Source organism: Loxodonta africana, chromosome 8 (assembly GCF_030014295.1).
Source record: "Loxodonta africana isolate mLoxAfr1 chromosome 8, mLoxAfr1.hap2, whole genome shotgun sequence".
In the NCBI taxonomy this organism is placed as follows: Eukaryota; Metazoa; Chordata; class Mammalia; order Proboscidea; family Elephantidae; genus Loxodonta; species Loxodonta africana.
In genome coordinates this window covers 99,801,081-99,819,743 of record NC_087349.1, presented here as the reverse complement: position 1 = coordinate 99,819,743, position 18,663 = coordinate 99,801,081, and the positions used below count along the sequence as shown (strand labels likewise).

Below are 18,663 nucleotides of genomic sequence, written 5' to 3'. Positions count from 1 at the left end.
ATTATACAGTAGAACTGCTCCAAAGGGATTTTTGGCTGTAATCTTTACTGGGAATTCCAGAAGACTTAATTATGCTCATGCTGAACCTGTACATAGACCAAGAGGCAGCCGTTTGAACAGAACAGGGGGATACTGTATGGTTAAAATCAGAAAAATGTGTGTCAGGGTTGTATCTTTTCACCATACTCATTCAATCTTTATGCTGAGCAAATAATCCAAGAAGTTGGACTATATGAAGAAAAACCCAGCATCAGAATTGAAAGAAAACCAACAATGTGCAATATGCAGATGACACAACCTTGCTTGCTGAGAGCAAAGAGGACTTGAAGCACTTACTGATGAAAATCAAAAAGTGCAGCCTTCAGTATGGATTATACCTCAACACAAAGAAAATGAAAATCCTCACAGTTGGACCAATAAGCAGCATCATGATAAATGGAGAAAAGATTGAAGTTGTAAGGGATTTCATTTTACTTGTATCCACCATGAACTCCCATGGAAGCAGCAGTCAGGAGATCAAATGATGTATTGCATTGGGCAATCTGCTATAAAAGACCTCTTTAAAGTGTTAAAAAGCAAAGATAACACATTGAGAGCTAAGGTGCACTGACCCAAGCTATGGTATTTTCAATAACCCTGTATACATGTGAAAGCAGGACAATGAATAAGGAAGATATGGTGTTGGAGAAGACTATTGAATATACCATGGTCTCCCAGAAGGATGAACAATTCTGTCTTGGAAAAAGTACAGCCAGAATGTTCCTTAGAAATGAGGATGGAGATACTGCATCTCAGGTACTTTGGACATGTTATCACGAGGTACCAGTCCCTGGAGAAGGGCATCATGCTTGGTAAAGTAGAGGGTCAGTAAAAAAGAGGAAGCCCTTCAACAAGATGGATTGACACAGTGGCTGCAACAATGGGCTCAATGATTGTGACGGTAGTGTTTCAATCTGTTGTGCATGTGGCTGTTAGGAGTATGCACTGACTCAATGACACCTAACAACAATCTTTACTGGAGCAGATCACCAGCCTTCTACTTCCACAGTGCCGCTGGGTAATTTCGAAACACCAACCTTCAGGTTATCAGCTGAGTGCAAACCATTTGCACCACCCAGGGACCTTAGATAGATGAAAGGAATTCAATTTTCACAGGGTAGAATTGCCCCATGGAGTTTTCAAGGAGTGCCCGGTAGATTTGAACTGCTGACCTTTTGGTTAACAGCCATGCCACCAGGGTTTCCTTTAAGCATATCATGGAATGTAAATTCCACTGTAATTTGACACTTATCATATATTTTAAAAACATGCAAATAAGTTCTTCCTTGATAACTGGAAATTTCTATATTGTTCCTTTTTTTGTCCTTCAACATATATATTTATGTCAATTTTCACCATAGAATTTTACCCAATGACATATTTTTTATATTTTTATTGTTATGTATGTATTTTATTTTCCCTTGACTAAATGTACCAGCTAATAGTTCTGAGCAATTTCAAGTAGTAGGAATGATAGTAAACATCCTTGTCTTATTTATTATTATTATTATTTATTGTTCACATAGCATAAAATTCACGTGCTGTAAGTGCACAATTCAATAATTTCTTGTACATTTATATAGCTTTGTAACCATCACCACAACCTGCTTTTAGAACATTGCCATCACTGGAAAAGTTCCCTCAAGCCCATGTGCGGTAAATCCCCACTCCCATCTTCAGCCCTAGGGAACCACTAATCTGATTCTATCTCTGAAATTGCCTTTTCTGCACAATATGTAGTTTATTGTGTCTGGCTACTTTCACTTATCACAGTGATTTTGAGGAACATTCATATAGTAGCATGTATTAGTAGTTTGTTCCTTTCAATTGCAGAGTAATATTCCATTATATGGACATACCACCTTTTTTTAACCCATTCACCAGTTGACAAACGTTTGGATTGCTTTCATTTTTTGGTGATTATGAGTAATCCTCTATGAACATATGTTTTCATTTCTCTTGGTGTGGTATGCAGAATTCAAAGATGGTCCTGACTTTCTGATTCCTATACCTGTGAAAGCTAGTAGTTCATAGATTAATTTAGTATGTGATTTTTTTTTTTTTAATCTCTTGTAGATTTCGGGTAATACACTCATTTGCTTTAAGACAGTCGTTGTTGATGTTAGGTGCCGTCAAGTCAGTTCTGACTCATAGCGACCCAATGCATAACAGAACAAAACACTGCCCAGTCCTGCGCCATCCGTACAATCGTTGTTATGCTTGAGCTCACTGTTGCAGACACTGTGTCAATCTACCTCGTTAAGGGTCTTCCTCTTTTCCTCTGACCCTGTACTTTGCCAGACATGATGCCCTTCTCTGCGGACTGATTCCTCATAACAACATGTCCAAAGTATGTAGGATGTAGTCCTGCCATCGTTGCTTCTAAGGAGCATTCTGGCTGTACTTCCTCCAAGACAGATTTGTTCATTCTTTTGGCAGCCCATGGTATATTCGATATTCTTTGCCAAAGCCACAATTTAAAAGGGTCAATTCTTCTTTGGTCTTCCTTATTCATTGTCCAGCTTTCACATGCATATGATGCGATTGAAAATACCATGGCTTGGGCCAGATGCACCTTAGTCTTCAAGGTAACATCTTTGCTTTTTAATACTTTAGAGAAGTCCTTTGCAGCAGATTTGCTCAATGCAATGCATCATTTGATTTCTTGACTGCTGGTTCCATGGCTGTTGATTGTGGATCCAAGTAAAATGAAATCCTTGACAACGTCAATCTTTTCTCCGTTTAGCATCATGTTGCTTATTGGTCCAGTTGTGAGGATTTTTGTTTTCTTTATGTTGAGGTACAATCCATACTGAAGGCTGTGGTCTTTGATCTTCGTAAGTAAGTGCTTCAAGCCCTCTTCACTTTCAGCAAGCAAGGTTGTGTCAACTGCATAACGCAGGTTGTTAATGAGCCTTCCTCCAATCCTGATGCCCTGTTCTTCATATAGTCCAGTTTCTCAGGTTATTTGCTCAGCATACAGATTGAATAGGTATGGTGAAAGGATACAACTCTGACGGACAACTTTCCTGACTTTAAGTCAATCAATATCCCTTTGTTCTGTCCGAACAACTGCCTCTTGATCTATGTAAAGGTTCCTCATGAGCACAATTAAGTGTTCTGGAATTCCCATTCTTCTCAATGTTATCCATAATTTGTCACGATCCACACAGTTGAATCCCTTTGTGTAGTCAATAAAACACAGGTAAACACCCTTCTGGTATTCTCTGCTTCCAGCCAGGATCCATCTGACATCAGCAATGACATCACTGGTTCCACACCCTCTTCTGAAACCAGCCTGAATTTCTGGTAGTTCCCTGTCGAGATCCTGACAGTAGTTTAGCCATTTTTCTTATCAATGTCTCTGTGACTTACTCATGTGCCAGATTTTATTAAAACCCATCAAAATTTCTAGAAGATAAGCCAATGTGAAAAAATGTATAAATTATTATCTGTTTCATGATGGCAACCAAAATCTCAAATGAAACTAGAGATGTATCTTCATATCTCTTGATGGTTTACCACATTTTGTTGAAGCTGTTACCTAGGCAAGCTATCACTGTCAAATCTGAAAAAGGCATGCAAAAATCCAAGCAATTCAGTTGAAATTGGTGCTTTACTTCACCTAACTTATTTACTACTTACACGTGTATTTATTCATTCCTCACCCTGGCTGGTTTCAGGGAATGTGTTGTGTGGGTGTGTAGACAGATAGCAGGGTTAGAAGTAAAATTACTAATTTTTATACACAAGTTAAGGCATTTCCTTTCTTTCATAGAAAGTAATTTCTTTGCTCCTGAATTTTTGCATCGATTCTGAACACCTAGTTTGTCCCAGGCTGTATTCTAGACACTCATTTATCTCATTTGAGACTAACAAAAAAATGGAGAAGTAGGTATTATCATCCACTTATTTAAGATGAGGAAACCGAAGCTCTAAGAAGTGTGTGCCCAAGGATACATCACCAGCAGTGAACTTGGTCTTTCTGATTCTAAAGTGTTTTTTTCTTCACTCTCATCATCCTGAGATGGTAATTTGATTTACCTCATGAGAATACTTTTAAAACTCTAGTCAACCTGTTAATGTTACTTGCATCAGCCCTTCTGTTCATACCCATTGTCACTGCAGTAATGTAGACTGCTGGTTGCTCCTCATTTTCCAACACATTTGTTTCATCAGAATTGCTTCTCTGGCCAGTCCACCCTCGTTTCCACTCATGGGTTCATCTTCCGAAAGCACAGATCTCATTGTGCCATGAAACCTCAGTAAGTCCTCATAGTTCACTCTTTTTTTTTTTAAATATTTATTTGAAAATACTGGGAAAGAAAAAATTCTCCACGTTTCTAAAAATTTGGCAATGAATATTGGTGATGGTTGGGCAACATGATTGATGTAATTGGTGTGAGTAAATTGCACATGTGAAAAATGTTGAACTGGCAGATGTGTTATCTGTATTTTTACAATAAAAAAGTTAACATATTCAGATAAGGTGTCTCCTACCCTCTTCCTATTCTGAGTTCCTCTACTCAGTGCATATAATTATTCTGTTAAATGTTGCTTCTAGCTTACATCTTTATAGGATTTTTAATTTAAATTTTAATCTACTTGGAACTTATTTTTATATGGTATGGGATAGTTATTTTTGTTTTCCTAACATATCATCAAAAGTCCCAATGCCAGTTTTTGTATTATGTATCATTTTCCTACAATTTAAAAATGCCAAATCATATGCTTTATGTTTCTTTTTTTTTGCTTCAGTTATATATATATTTTTGTAATTAATTTTTATTGTGCTTTAAGTGAAAGTTTGCAAATCAAGTCAGTCTCTCATACAAAAATTCATATATATCTTGCTATACACTCCTAATTGCTATCCCCCTAATGGGACTGCATACTCCTTCCCTCCACTTTCTGTCCTCATGTCCATTCGGGCAGCCCCTGGCCCCCTCTGGTCTCTCATCTCCCCTCCAGACAAGAGATGACTACATAGTCTCGTGTCTAATTGATCCAAGAAGCTCATTCTTCACCAGTATCACTTTCCATCCCATATTCCAGTCCAGTCCCTGTCTGAAGAGTTGGCTTTGGGAATGGTTCCTGTGTAGGGCTAACAAAAGGTCTGAAGACTAATGGCCTCCAGGGTCCTTCTAGTCCCAGTCTGACCATTAAGTATGGTCTTTTTACAAGAATTTGGGGTCTGCATCCCGCTGCTCTCCTGCTCTGTCAGGGTTCTGCGTTGCGTTCCCAGTCAGGGCCATCATCATGGTAGCCGGGTCTGTTTCACTATTCTTGTACCAATAGCGTATTATGTCAGTAGTTTTGTAATAAGTGTTAAGATCTACTGTGTCAAACATCTCTCCATTATTATTTCTCAAAGTATTATTTTTCAGTTATCTTCCTTATAGAATTTGAAATCAACTTGGGTATCTTACCCCCAACCCTTGCACCAAACAACCAAAAAAAAATGAAATGCTGTAATTCTAATTGGAATTCTGTTTGAAATTACTGTCAATGTATATGTGAATTTAGAAGGGATTGGTATCTTTATGATACTGAATTTTTTCTTCCAAGATTATTGTTATGTCTCTCAATTTATTCAGGTTTTATTTTATTCTCATTAGTAAAATCTATTTCCTTTACATGGCTCTTAGATTTCTGCATATCTAATAAGATATTTTATAACGCATTACTTACTCTTTTGCATTTTATTCCTTAAATCCTTCATGGATCTTGAAATATAGACAACCCCTAAGGATCCTGATAATTCTCCTCATGGTCTCGGAATAAGGAAAAAACAGAGGACAAAGTGTTAGAAAGGGATTGAGTGGGCATCATCCACTTCTACAAAAGATGCAGAGTATTTAACAGTTCAGTAATAATAACTTGGATTTCTCAGTTAAAAAAAAAAAATCCTCTCCAAACATAATTTTTATTCAGCCCTCTTGTCCTCCCCAATTGGGTTGGAGGCTGTGAGTTCTTACGACCGGACAGTCGCCCACCGTGACCATATTCATACCTTCATCCCTGGGGACAGAGACAGTGTCTGCTCATGAGACTTAAGGACAAGATAGATCTAGGTGGATACTTGCATCATTAGGGCCTGTCCTCTCTCACGCCTTACAGCTGGACACCTCATCTGTATCCAGGGAACATTCAACTGATGCCTGCAATTGGATTTTCCCATGCTGTGAGTGAGTGGCAGAGGGTACAGAACAACATTTTAGAGGTTTCTTCTTTCAACATACAGGAGAACTGGATTTTTTTCCCCAAGTTTCTAGCTTCATCAAGGAATTCATTATTTTATGGGAGATAGAATTCTATAAATTTCTTCTGTTTTTCCAGGAAATATATTCACCACAGAACTTATTCTTTCATTTGGCATCTCCCCGGTAGAGACACATGTCGGCAAATGGTAAAAGTGGCTTTATTGAAAATGGAGAGCTTTGTTCAGCTTTCTCAAGTATATTTGTGTAGGTATATTTGCATTTTCAGTTACTGAAGAGATTCTGCCCTTCAGAAATCTCTCCCTATATTGCCAGCAGAGCAGTCTGGTATTTGTGAAAACAGAAGGGCCCTTCCTTTGATGTTATCTCTGAGTACTTTCCAACATAATTGTGCACCTGGAAATTTAAAAAAAAAAAAAAAAAAAGCTCTAATTTTCTGAATACTGCTTTTGTAAGTCCTCTAACTCACAAAAGTAGTTGCCTGGCTTGTTGGGTCTGCTCTCAAACTAACTCTTACCTTTTCCATTTTCTGCTGGGCACTTTTCAGTGTTCGCTACCTCAGTGGAAAACACATTTGGGTCAATTTATTTGAGAAAAACTCATGAAATATCAGATATCACAGAGCCTATATTCAAAGATTTCCAAAAGAACCCAGAAGGTCAAATTGGCAGTACAGAACTTTTTAATAACTGCTGGTCACATCACGAAATTAGAAGATGACTAAGATTTTTGTAGAAGCTGTAACCAGTGTGGTGGCACAGTATGGATCAAGAGTTTTGGAGAAGGGACAAAGCTCATAGTAACTCCTTTTGGTAAGTAACTTTTTTTTTTCCCCTCTATTTTTGCTCTGATCATGCAAAACTGATAGATGCTTTTTGGAAAAGGCAAGTTAAGATCAGCTCTGACCTGGCTGCCATGTTCCTGGCCTCAGTGTGTGAACAGTAATTTTGCAACTACTAGCTACTGGATATGGAAACAAAACTGATTTGTGAATGGCTTCTTCCCTTCCTTCTCTGTAGGCAGATTGAAACTGTACTTTTAGAATTTACAGAAAAGATAGGCTCAGGTTAGAAATTAAAATGTTTGAGGACCATGTCTGTAAGTCATGGGTGTAAGTTACTATTTTAAAATACTTTGCTTGAAGGAGATCTTTTTAAGTAAGAGACATCAAAAGGGTATTTTATTAATTATCTTTTCTCTGTATTTTTAGATAGAACATGGTGCTGCTTCCTCCTGATAACTTGCAAAACCTGTATTATTGGCTTTGATTTTACCTCTAACAGGAATGCATAAAAATTACTTCTTAGAGTAAGTGACTACAGCACATCAATACATTCCACTTCTTATTACTCTAGCTCATTAGGGGATAGACTGAGATCAGACAAAAGTGTGCTACTGTGACTCTTGTTATGTGGCCTGGAGATGAGTCAGTTTAGTGGAATATGTAAGTTCAATGAACCATTTCAGCTCTAAGTCCATGAAAAGTCTACGTGGTTTTACATCCTCATTTGTTCATTCAATCTCTGGGTAAACATCTATTGAAGACAGTGTCTGTGCTGAATGGTGGGAATAAAAGGGTAAAAAAGACACAGTTCTGACCTGCAAAAAGCTTTCAGTCTAGTGAATGGGTGTTCTAGTTACTGACTTGACTGGGCCTCCTGTTCTTTGGTCTGTAGCTGGTAGAATTGTAGGAGGCCTTGGGTTCATGAGCTCTTTCCCTTTCCTTATGTAGAGGCTATTGCTTATAAAATACTTGTGTTTGGTGGAAAAATTTGGTGGAAATGGCCCAATGCCATCCCATTAAAATGACACCATACTAAAAATTTCAGTGCCTTATCTCATTCCTCAACAACCCTATGCAAGAGATACTTTTATCCCCATTTTACAGATGAGGAAACTAAGGCTTAGAGAAGTTCATGTAATTGATATTTGCCTAAGGTCACAGGACTAGTTATTGTGGTGATGTTTGGATTCCAATCTAGATTTGTTTAGTCCAAAGCCCACGGTCTTAGCCATTATGCGATATTACAAATATTAAGTCAAACTTTTGTATTCTTAATATTTTCTCATCTGTGCCAAGACCTCTTAAATAGATTCTTTAATGGACTAATTAGTAACTAGTTACTACTCATGTGTGAAAACAATGCTTCTACTTCTAATCAAAGAACTAAAATTGCTGCCCCCAAAGAAAGATCATGAAAGTCATATTGAATATGCATTAATTAAATAATCAAAATGTGATTCGTAGGGTATTTCTACAGAATGACAAATCATTTTGATCCCCTCCCATTCAGCTTTCTTTCTGTATTGGCATCAAGTGTGCTAGACATGTTGAAGCTGGCTAAAGAATAGTAGCTGTACTACATCAACAAACTAAGCTTCATCACTGAGAGCTGCCTCTCAGTTCATGATGGAACAGCTGAAGGAATATTCACAACAGGATTCTCTTATAAGAAGCACAGAATTTTTATTCAATGCTCTGGAAATTGTAAATGTTGTGTTTAAAAATGAAAAAGAGCAGGCTTTCAACAAAGAGTAATAGCTCATTGAGAATTCATACTCTCTAACAGCTCGTCTAGGGTACTACAAAGAGGTTATACTAGAAGCACTTCAGATGTTCACCCTCATACACATAAAACACAAAATTCCTGTAACTGATATTGAATGTGCATTTGTTAAGTACTCATGTATATATGATTCCCATTATTGTTTCTCTTAGAAAATTAAGCAAATATTAATTAACTTTAAATGCTATTACATTTGTTGCAAAGAACAGGCTTTATAAATGAAAAAATTTTTAAGGCAGCTGATTTAGAAGATTCAAGCAAAATGATAAAAATAAAATAAAAAAAAAAGGTGAAACAAGTCTCTCCAATGTATGAGATTCAAGAGAAAGAACATAACCCAAGCTTCCTTGGCTGAGTGGGGCCACTACTTACATTCTCAGTTACACTCAGATCTAATGTGATTTTGTTTGAGCTTTGTCTTTGTTTAATGTGAGCAGGGCCAATTTTTATTTATTTATATAAATATTGAAATAAATATAGGAGCTATTTTAAAACAGGCACAAAGGGAGATTTCTATAAAGGGTTTTCAGGTAGTGGGCAAGTGGATGGCAAGAGAGTCAAAGTGTTTGGTCTTGGCACCAAGCTCATTGTTACAGGTAAATTTTCCTTAACTATTGCATTGGAAATTTAAATTCACTTAAATTCTGCATTGTAATGTGACCAAGGAGGCAGGTGATGCAGGTGCTACAGGGTAGAGTCCTGATACGGGCTTTAGAATCCTTGGATTTAGTTCCAATTTGATCATGAATCATGGTGGGATGGCTGAAGAGGTGAGGAACTTGGTCCAGTTTCTAAAGAGGCAATATACACTGACCTATTACCTGCAGGACATTAACAAGGAGTTTAACAAGGAATTTAGAACAACCATGGATTCCAAAAGGATGGAGATGTTATATCCCTTTGATATTTCTGAGTTGAAAGGTTTGTAAACACATTTATGCATTTTATTTGTTTGATGCCAAGAATAAACAATAAATAATGTATAACCATTAATAAAAATGAAAAAAAAATCTTGTTAAACTTGTCATTTGGTCATGGAGGATTAACTATTTGGTGATTTGACTGCAGGATAATTCATATCAAATATTGAAACATGTGGCTTAGTGACCATACTCCAGAATGTCATAAGCTGAGTTTATTTGTTTTTTTCTAAATTCAGTCCAATAAGTTTGTTTATTCCTCATTAGCCTTAAAGATGAACTTTTGCCTGAAAGAAGGAGAACATTTTACAGATGTTTCTAGCCTAGAAAATTAACTGAAATGAAAAGTTTAAAAGAATTTTCATAAAGATGATGAACTGTTGAAAAATAGAAAGGGACTATTTTTTAGTGGTTGAGGTTATATGAAAAAATGAATTCATCAATGGAAAAGTAACTTTCTGGTCTTCTTTTTTTCTAATTGACTACATACTGAGTGTGAATTGTAGCAATCAGACTTAATATAATCAGTTATGTCCCTGAGAAGTGTTTTTGGAAGTGTGTGGGGCAGGGGAAAGTAGGGACTTGGCTTTGATTCTGGAATAGGGCTTCTGGTTATATCACTTCCTGTGCAAACAACCTTTAGCAAGGAAATTTCGATTCACTGGTTATTGCTTTATTAAAATTATGAACATAGTATTTGCTCATTATAGAAAGATTGAAAATATAAAAAATTAATGTTTGGTACTGCATTTATCACTGCTAACACTTTGATACATTACCATCTGATCTTTTTATCTATGCATATTTTTGTTTGTTTTATAAATTTGGGATCATAGTAGATACACAACAACTTATCTGGCTTTCTTTTACGTCACACTACTTCATGAACACGTTTCCCAAATGTCTTTAACATAGTTCAGTAACTGAGCAAATCTTAAACTACTGAGTTCTACTCGTTCTGTAAAATGAAGATAATGAAGATTATCTCAAGCGAATGTTGTGACCATTAAATTAAATTGAATATGGGAATTACAAACCACAATGCCAGGAAGTTGGTAGATGATAAAAATATTAATTCCTTCTCCAAAATTTATATTACCACCCACTAGAGTTCTTTTTGAACTCTGAAGCGCAGATAAATATATTAGCTACTATCTAGTCTATAGCTCACTTAAGAACAAATGGTCACTATTTGAAAAATTCTATTTCTAAGACTTGTGGTTAGCTGTTTCTAAAAACAATTGGAATGTACTATGTATTATCTCAAATATCTACTTCCTGATTACAAGGTGATGCTTCACTTTCCAACAGAAATATTTGTAAGTAAAATAAGGATTTTTTTTTCAATTTAAATATATAAAATTATAAGGATAAAAACAGTCAAAGGTATACTTACTAATTTCTGAATTAGTTTATGCCTACAAAGTTAAAAATCACATCAATACAAATACCAGTTGAGAAATAGTGCTTTTTTTTTGGCCCTCACAATTTATTAAAAATTTTGTTCAGGCTCCTCAATATGCATTTGAAATGGCTCTCTTAGAGCAACTTTCTAAGTCATCTCAGGGGCTCAGTGTACGTCTTAGAATCCCTGTATGATATTGTCACTGGATATTTTATTCTGAGAAATAATTACCCTCTCACAAAATAATAGGAAAGTTTTTTTTGTCATTTAACCTGTTAATATATAAATGGATAACTTAATCACAAACTATCGTGATTTTAGCCTCAATTAATAATTACCAAATCCGTGTTAAATACCTTTGCTCTTTCTCTCCTTTTTTTTTTTTTTTTAAACTCTGCTTTAGCTGAAGGTTTACGGAGCAAATTAGTTTCTCATTAAACAATTAATACACACATTGTTTTGCGACATTGATTGCCAACTCCATGACATGTCAACACTCTCCCCTTCTCGACCTTGGTTTCTCCATTTCCATTTCTGCAGCTTCTGGGTTCCCTCCTGCCTTCTCATCCTCGATCCTGGGCTGGTCTTTGCTCTTTCTTTTATCAGTGCTGTCACCAAAATTAGCATTAATTGAGTTCATTTCAGGCTGCTGTCTTGCCTGAATAGTAATTTTTGATCAAAGCAGAGTATTAGAAGAGCATCTCCTAATATCAGAGGTTGCACAAGGACTGAAATATAAGGCAACCCCTTCCCCCTTCCCCCTTCCCATTTTGGGAAGGATAATTTTGAGAAACAAAATGTCACCTTACAACCTGGCACATTCAGTTTTCTTGAATTCCGCATGTCGTGTCTATATAACAGCTAACAATTACAACCACACTCTCCCATCCCTCATGTCATATCTGAGTTAAACCTTACTAACGATCAATCCTTGGGCAGAAAGACAAACAAGCGAGAGTGCATCAACTCTGTAAGTAATAACCTGCCTATTTCCAAAATCTACTTGAGAAGACCTAAAGTAAAATACTCAAGTGCAGAAAGACCATTAAATGAAGACAGAAGATCAGAAGCATTACATTAAAGAAAGGAGAAGGGAAAAGGCCTGAGATTACTTAGCAAGAAGCACAGGGCAAAACTGTATGCTTGAAGACAGGAGAGAAACATAGTGGAATACTCATGTTTTATTAACTGATAAAATGAAGCATGCCAATTTTTCAAATATATTTTTCCCACTGTAAAATTAGAGAACTCTTCAATACAGGAGTCCTTTATGAAGAAAGTGAAGTAAGAGTGGACATTGCCCTCATATTCACCTTTCTACAAATCCCTTTGAAATAACTACAGCAAAAATGCTATAACATTTAGTGTAATTTACAGGTGGTGACCTTCAGCAGATACGGTCAGGCCAGCAACATTTTAGCCATCTAACAAGATGATAGATTTATTCAAAGACCTGACTACCCTGCCATTTCTCTAGCCATTCTGCCTTGTAACTTTCACTGCCAGGACTTTCAAGCTGGACTTTCCACCTGAGCTAGATAGTGGGCAGTTTGAGGCTGAAATTTCTGGTGAGAGCTTGGAGTGCAAACATGCTGTGCTGCTGACTGCAATAGGAGCCATATGTTCTGGGCAATACAAACATTCCCATGTATTGACCACATGTAATCGGCTTTAGCCGGTGTTCCCTTTGATTTTCTTAACACTTGAATGCTGCAGATAAGACAAGACAAATGTTACATAGTAAAGGAAACGTTCCCTGTGACAATGGTTTTGAAGATTTTGGACATTAGTAGGTGGAATGCAAACAAGGGAACGACTCCGCACACCATGGATCTAATCACAACCCCAAATGTGGCAATCTATCATTAAGGGCAAGGTTTGAACCCATGTAATTAGAAAGTCGTGATGGAGCAAATGCTTGGAGCACAAATCATAACAGACAAATTGCTAACCATAATGATAATCTGCATTTCTATAGGATCTTTAATCGTTTTTTCATATCTTGTTTCATTTTGGTCTCACACTGGTGCTGGGCTGGTAGTGATGTTCCGTTGATTTGCACTAACATCATTGTATTCAGATCAATAAAAGTTACTGTATTTGCTTCACCTCAGGACTTATTAGCAAAATGAACCAGGATAAGAGCTCTATTCTCTTGAACCCAGACCATCATATTTCCACTAGAAATTGAAGAACTGAGAGAAGGTGAAATAGTCTAAAGTTTTTGATACAGGTTGAATCACTGTGTGGAGCTATGACAGAAAGCTCTTTGGTGGTGGAACAAAACTTATTGTCACAGGTAGGTCTCAGAAGAACGCAATTTTTCAAGGTAATAGAGGGGAGGCAAGAAAATTTATTTGGAATAGTAGTAAATATGTTTAGAAAAATTGGTGGAGGAACGTGATGGGGTATAGATGTAGAAATCATAGGAGAGATTTTTAAAAATAAATTCCTATATTAAGGGACAGCATCAACAATGTTGTGCAAATATTATAATAGGGTTGGGCTTTATAGATATGGGAGTTTTTAGGAAGTGCTCATATATCACGTTTGTAATGATATCCTTAAAGTGTTTGACCCTGGGACAAAGTTTATTATTAGTACCGGTAAGTTTGACACTTTTCCTTTTCTGATGGTCAAATGGTGTTTGAAAAGAGCTTGGGCTTTGGTGTCAGACTAACTGGAGTTCGACTACTTACTGCTTATGTGCACTTGGGCGATTATGTAGTAGCCTCAGTTTTCTAATCCATAAGATGGGGTAACAGTATGTATCCTGCATGGTTGTACAGCAGTTGAATAGGAGAGTGTGAATAAAGTGCTTCACACATTCTCCAACACATACTAGGTGCCGGATAAATGTTTCCCTGATTTCAATTGTAATGGGAGAATTATATTCAGTATGGAGAGTAGTAGTTTGCAGTCAACATCATTTATACAGGAACCAGTTGTACTTTTAACTACTCAAGTTATTTTACTTGAGTATTTTGAGTACTCAAGTTATTTCACTGTCCCCCTCATAGAAAATTTGCATTTGGAGATACTTTCTCTTAACACACTTTTTCCTCACTTGGCAAGAAAGATGTGCTTAAGATGCGTTTGTTTTGATTTTTGTTGTTGATGTCCTAAGTGCTTTTAAAACCAATAGTTATTGGTCCTAAAATTTAGAGCCAATAAATTGAAGCTTCTTGCTCAGATCTTCAAAAAAAAAAATTATTTGAACTCATACAGATAAAGGTCAAGCTATTCAATCAATATGATACAATTAGATACTAGTCATATGCCTGAAATTTATACTTAAATATGAAATAGCTATAATTACTTATTTGATAAAAGGAAAATGACAAAAAAGGCAACACTTAAATACCAATATGTACTGTTTAAAAATCATTCTTTTGACTGAAAATGTACTTGATATATTTTATATTTATATAAAATCCATGCTACTGCATATTAATATAACATAAGCAACTCAGATAATTTAACTCAAATATATTATTTAATCATGAAAATGGCCATATATAAATGGATTGGACAGGTTTATTATTTTTTAATCTGGTTCCCATTCCATATGGGTCATGAAGATGTTGACTACAAAAAACACTCTTAATTAAGTATATATTTTTTAAAATAAAAATGCAATATAATAAACCAAAATTATGGCATTAAACATATAATATCAAGTACCAAGAACTATTATACTGAAGAAATTATGGATGTTTAAGATTGATTTTCCCATGAAAGAAATTAAAGAATTTAACAAGAAAAAGGATAAGAATAAACGAAAGGTGCATAACAGTAGAGAAAACTTCCAAGTCCATTATTTGATTTTCAGTTTTATTATGTAATGAATCAGATATATTCCTATGAAGAAAAAAAAAACTCAGATAAAATCAGATTCTTTAACACATTGACTGAAGACAAAAAATATGTAAATATAATGTATAATTGAAAAGTTAATCTTGTTTTATATAACCTATTGCTTTTTCCTAAATGAAAGTTTGTAGACGTACACATTCTTGGTATTATACTGAATAAATATACTAAAAAAAAAAAAAAATTTTACGTACACTAAAAACAAGATACACAGACACCCAGTGCCGTCCAGTCAATTCCGACTCATAGCGACCCTATGGAACAGAGTAGAACTGCCCTATAGAGTTTCCAAATACATGGAATTAATTATGCATTTTTGACCTTAATTATATTTACAGCAAGATTTTTAAAAATCAACATTATATGCTTATTGTTTTCATATTAAAATCAGAAGTTTGCTGTTGTGTTATTAGATGCCGTCAAGTTCCTTCCAACTCACAGAGACCCTAGGCACAACAGAATGAAACACGGCCAAGTCCAATGTCATCTGCACTATCCTTGCTATGTTTGAGCCTGCTGTTGCAGCCACTGTGGCAATCCATCTCCTTGAGGGTCTTCCTCTTTTTAGATGACCCTCTACTTTACCAAGTATGATGGCCTTCTCCAGGGACTAGTCCCTTCTGATAACATGTCCAAAGTAACGTGAGAGGAAGGAAGTCTTGCCGTCCTGGCTTCTGAGGGACATCCTGGCTGTACTTCTTCCAGGATGGATTTGTTTGTTCTTCTGGTAGCCCAATATTCTTCACCAACACCATAATTCAAAGGTGTCTATTTTTCTTTCGTTGTGCTTATTAATTTTCTAGCTTTCACACGCATATGAGGCAACTGAAAATACCATGACTTGAATCAGGGGCACCTTAGTCCTCAAAATGACATCTTTGCTTTTTAACACTTTAAAGAGATCTTTTGCATCAGATTTGCCCAAATGCAGTATTTCATTTGATTTCTTGCCCGCTGCTTCCTTTGATGGTACATTTGTTAATCCAACGATTGAAATTATAAGTGGTAAAATCCTTTCCAATTTGATTTCCAATAGAAACGCAAATGCTTAGCTAGTATTCTCTTTCAGCTAGGTGTATGTTCATTTAATAATCCAACAGGCAATTTATTAAGGAAAAAAAAGGAAGAAGGGAATTTCTCACTTGAGAAGAAAAGGAAAAAAACAACCTTTGCTCCTCAAGCAGAAATCCTTGAGATTTTTTTCTTTCTTTTCTTCTCAAATGAGAAATCCAAACCTTTTTTTCCTTAATAAATTGCCTGTTGAATTATTAAACAGACAACTAGCTCAAGGAGATTATTAGTTAAGCATGTGTATTTCAACTGGAAATCAAATTGGAAAGGATTCTACAATTCCTAATTTCAGTCATTGGATTAATAATAAATGTATAATCTGTTAACATTCCTGCAATATTTCAAGTGACATGCCTTTGGAATTGTATCATATTTTGTTATATATTTTGACATTATGTTCAGAAGAAACTCTGGAGCTGTAATTTTCCACATTACATCAGTTGTACATACCTTTATCCAGCAGGTTGAAATAAAATAGTGGAACTTCAGAACAGTTCAGAGCTAATGTGGTAGATTCAAATTTTGGGGAAGACACTGAGAGTCAAAATATGGATATGCTGATATGTATGGACTCTCTCACTAATGGAGTAAATTCTTCTTAAAGTAATTATGAAAAATATACCCCTGGCATATTCTTTACCATGTTTAAACTTAAAATGAAATTCCAAAATAAAATGTGCTTTTTGTGAACAGTTTCTAAGGGGAAACAAAATTTTGATAAGTGAGTTACTTGATGAATTTAAAATAAGACCATTTCTGAGAATAATCCATAAAATGCTTATTTGCTTCTAAATTCAAGACATCATAAATCATTTGGAGGTGCAGTTTTCATACTGTACTATCAAAAAACCTCGAGTGGTTCTCACATGAAATTGAGATGTTTATAAAGTTAGAGATCAACTAGAGGAACTCCATGAGCTTCAGATCTGGGTATGGGATCCACATTAGATGCTAAAAGGTCAACTTCATAATCCTAACTACAAATGAAGTATATTTCCTTTATAACGAGTAAATGTATATTGTTAAAAAACAACATTAACAATGAAAAACTTCCTCTTGACCTTTACTCACATAGGATATCAAATCAATATGGCTTGCTCCATTCAGCTAAATGAAGAGTCTATAATTACACAGAGTTACAGATTATGAGAATGTGAGAGAGATGAGGATGTGAGTTTTTTACCAAAGTGGGTAAAAGTTCTAAAGTTCACAGGATGGGAAAGGGAAGCACTTTAGAAGAGACCAAAGATTCTCATTGGTGATAGATCCAGGAATGTTAAAGTTCTCTCGTCCCCTGTCTCACACCTCCTCACCCACCTTGAAAACATGCTCCATCATGACTGAACAAAAGAAAGAAATAAATGTGTTCAAGAATGTTGGAAGCCTTGCGATGGGGCCATTAAATATCATGTAGAGAAAGAACAAAGGCCAGCTCTTAGCCCAGGTTCTAGTAGCTGTGACTTTTGGCACATTACTTAACCTCCTGAACCTCTTTGCCGTCTGTCAAATAAGGACAATAATATGTACCTTGAAACCTACTGCAAGGATGAAAGACTATGGTAGTGACTATATCAATGGCACCTTTTCTTCCCGTCGCTATGCAATACTTTGTTGCAAATGGCAACATCTGTGTTTCTCTAACAATGCTTTTTAATCGGTATTTCACTTTCCTCTACAGATAAAAACCTTGATGCAGACCTTTCCCCCAAGCCCACAATTTTTCTTCCTTCAGTTGCTGAACGAATCCAGCACAAAGCTGGAACATATCTTTGTCTTCTTGAGAAATTTTTCCCTGATGTTATTAAAGTAGATTGGAAAGAAAAGAACAGCGAAAGGATTCTGGAGTCCCAGCAAGGAGATACGATAAAGACTGGTGACACCTTCATGAAATTCAGCTGGCTGACCGTGACAGAAAAGTCGTGGGATAAAGAACACCAATGTGTGGTCAAACATGAGAACATTAAAGAAGCTGATGAAATGATTCTTTTTCCTTCAATAAAGAGAGGTATGTGTATATAAATATAAACTCCCAGGATACTTATTCCTAAGGTAATTTCCCACCTTTTTCTGTCAAGTATTGGTGCAAGCAAACAAATGTAAGTCCTTCTTAAATATCGTTACTTTTTAATGGCAGCACTAATAATACCCTACTATTTCCCCAGAGAATGAGAATGATGTAGGTTTTTGGAGGAGGGAGAAAAAAAACCTGAAAATTTTACTTAATCTATCTCAGCCACAGTTTCGTTATCCAAAATGTAAAGGTCACACAGTGTTTTTAGGGTTGTTGTATGAATTAAATGAGACAATATATATGAAAGCACCTAGCAACTTAACACAATAAATGCTCCAAAAGATTCCACTTTTGATGATTTTACTTGATCATATATTTTCAGGGATATTCTACGAATCAAGCAAGTTCACTCTCATTTCAGTGTTGCCACACACAACGTTTAACCCATAAACAATCAGTTCTTAGGACACAAAATGGTATTCATATAGGGAGTCAGAACATGTCTCAACAAAAGATGGGGGAACCTTGGCTGCTGCAGATTTATTATGGCCTCAGG

General features: G+C 35.9%; 1 protein-coding gene and 1 long non-coding RNA gene across 8 annotated transcripts in view; both read left to right on the top strand.

Annotated features, from left to right (window-relative positions):
- Positions 1–18,663, top strand: part of LOC100664160 (T-cell receptor gamma chain C region C10.5) — a 147,348-nt gene that overhangs the window by 57,867 nt on the left and 70,818 nt on the right. For 3 of the 7 annotated variants that reach the window (XM_064290151.1, XM_023544255.2, XM_064290149.1), the window contains exons 3-4: positions 13,405–13,451; positions 17,775–18,101. The exons of 1 other annotated variant lie outside the window; for it this stretch is intronic. In XM_064290151.1, the coding sequence (XP_064146221.1) occupies positions 13,405–13,451; positions 17,775–18,101 (374 nt within the window). The remainder of the gene's footprint in view (positions 1–13,404; positions 13,452–17,774; positions 18,102–18,663) is intronic. 3 more of the 7 variants (XR_010322769.1, XM_023544254.2, XM_064290148.1) reach the window with 1 other exon arrangement.
- On the top strand, positions 6,731–10,691 carry LOC135232262 (uncharacterized). The gene is made up of 2 exons (XR_010322775.1): positions 6,731–7,072; positions 7,471–10,691. It is a non-coding gene; the product is annotated as an uncharacterized LOC135232262 (long non-coding RNA).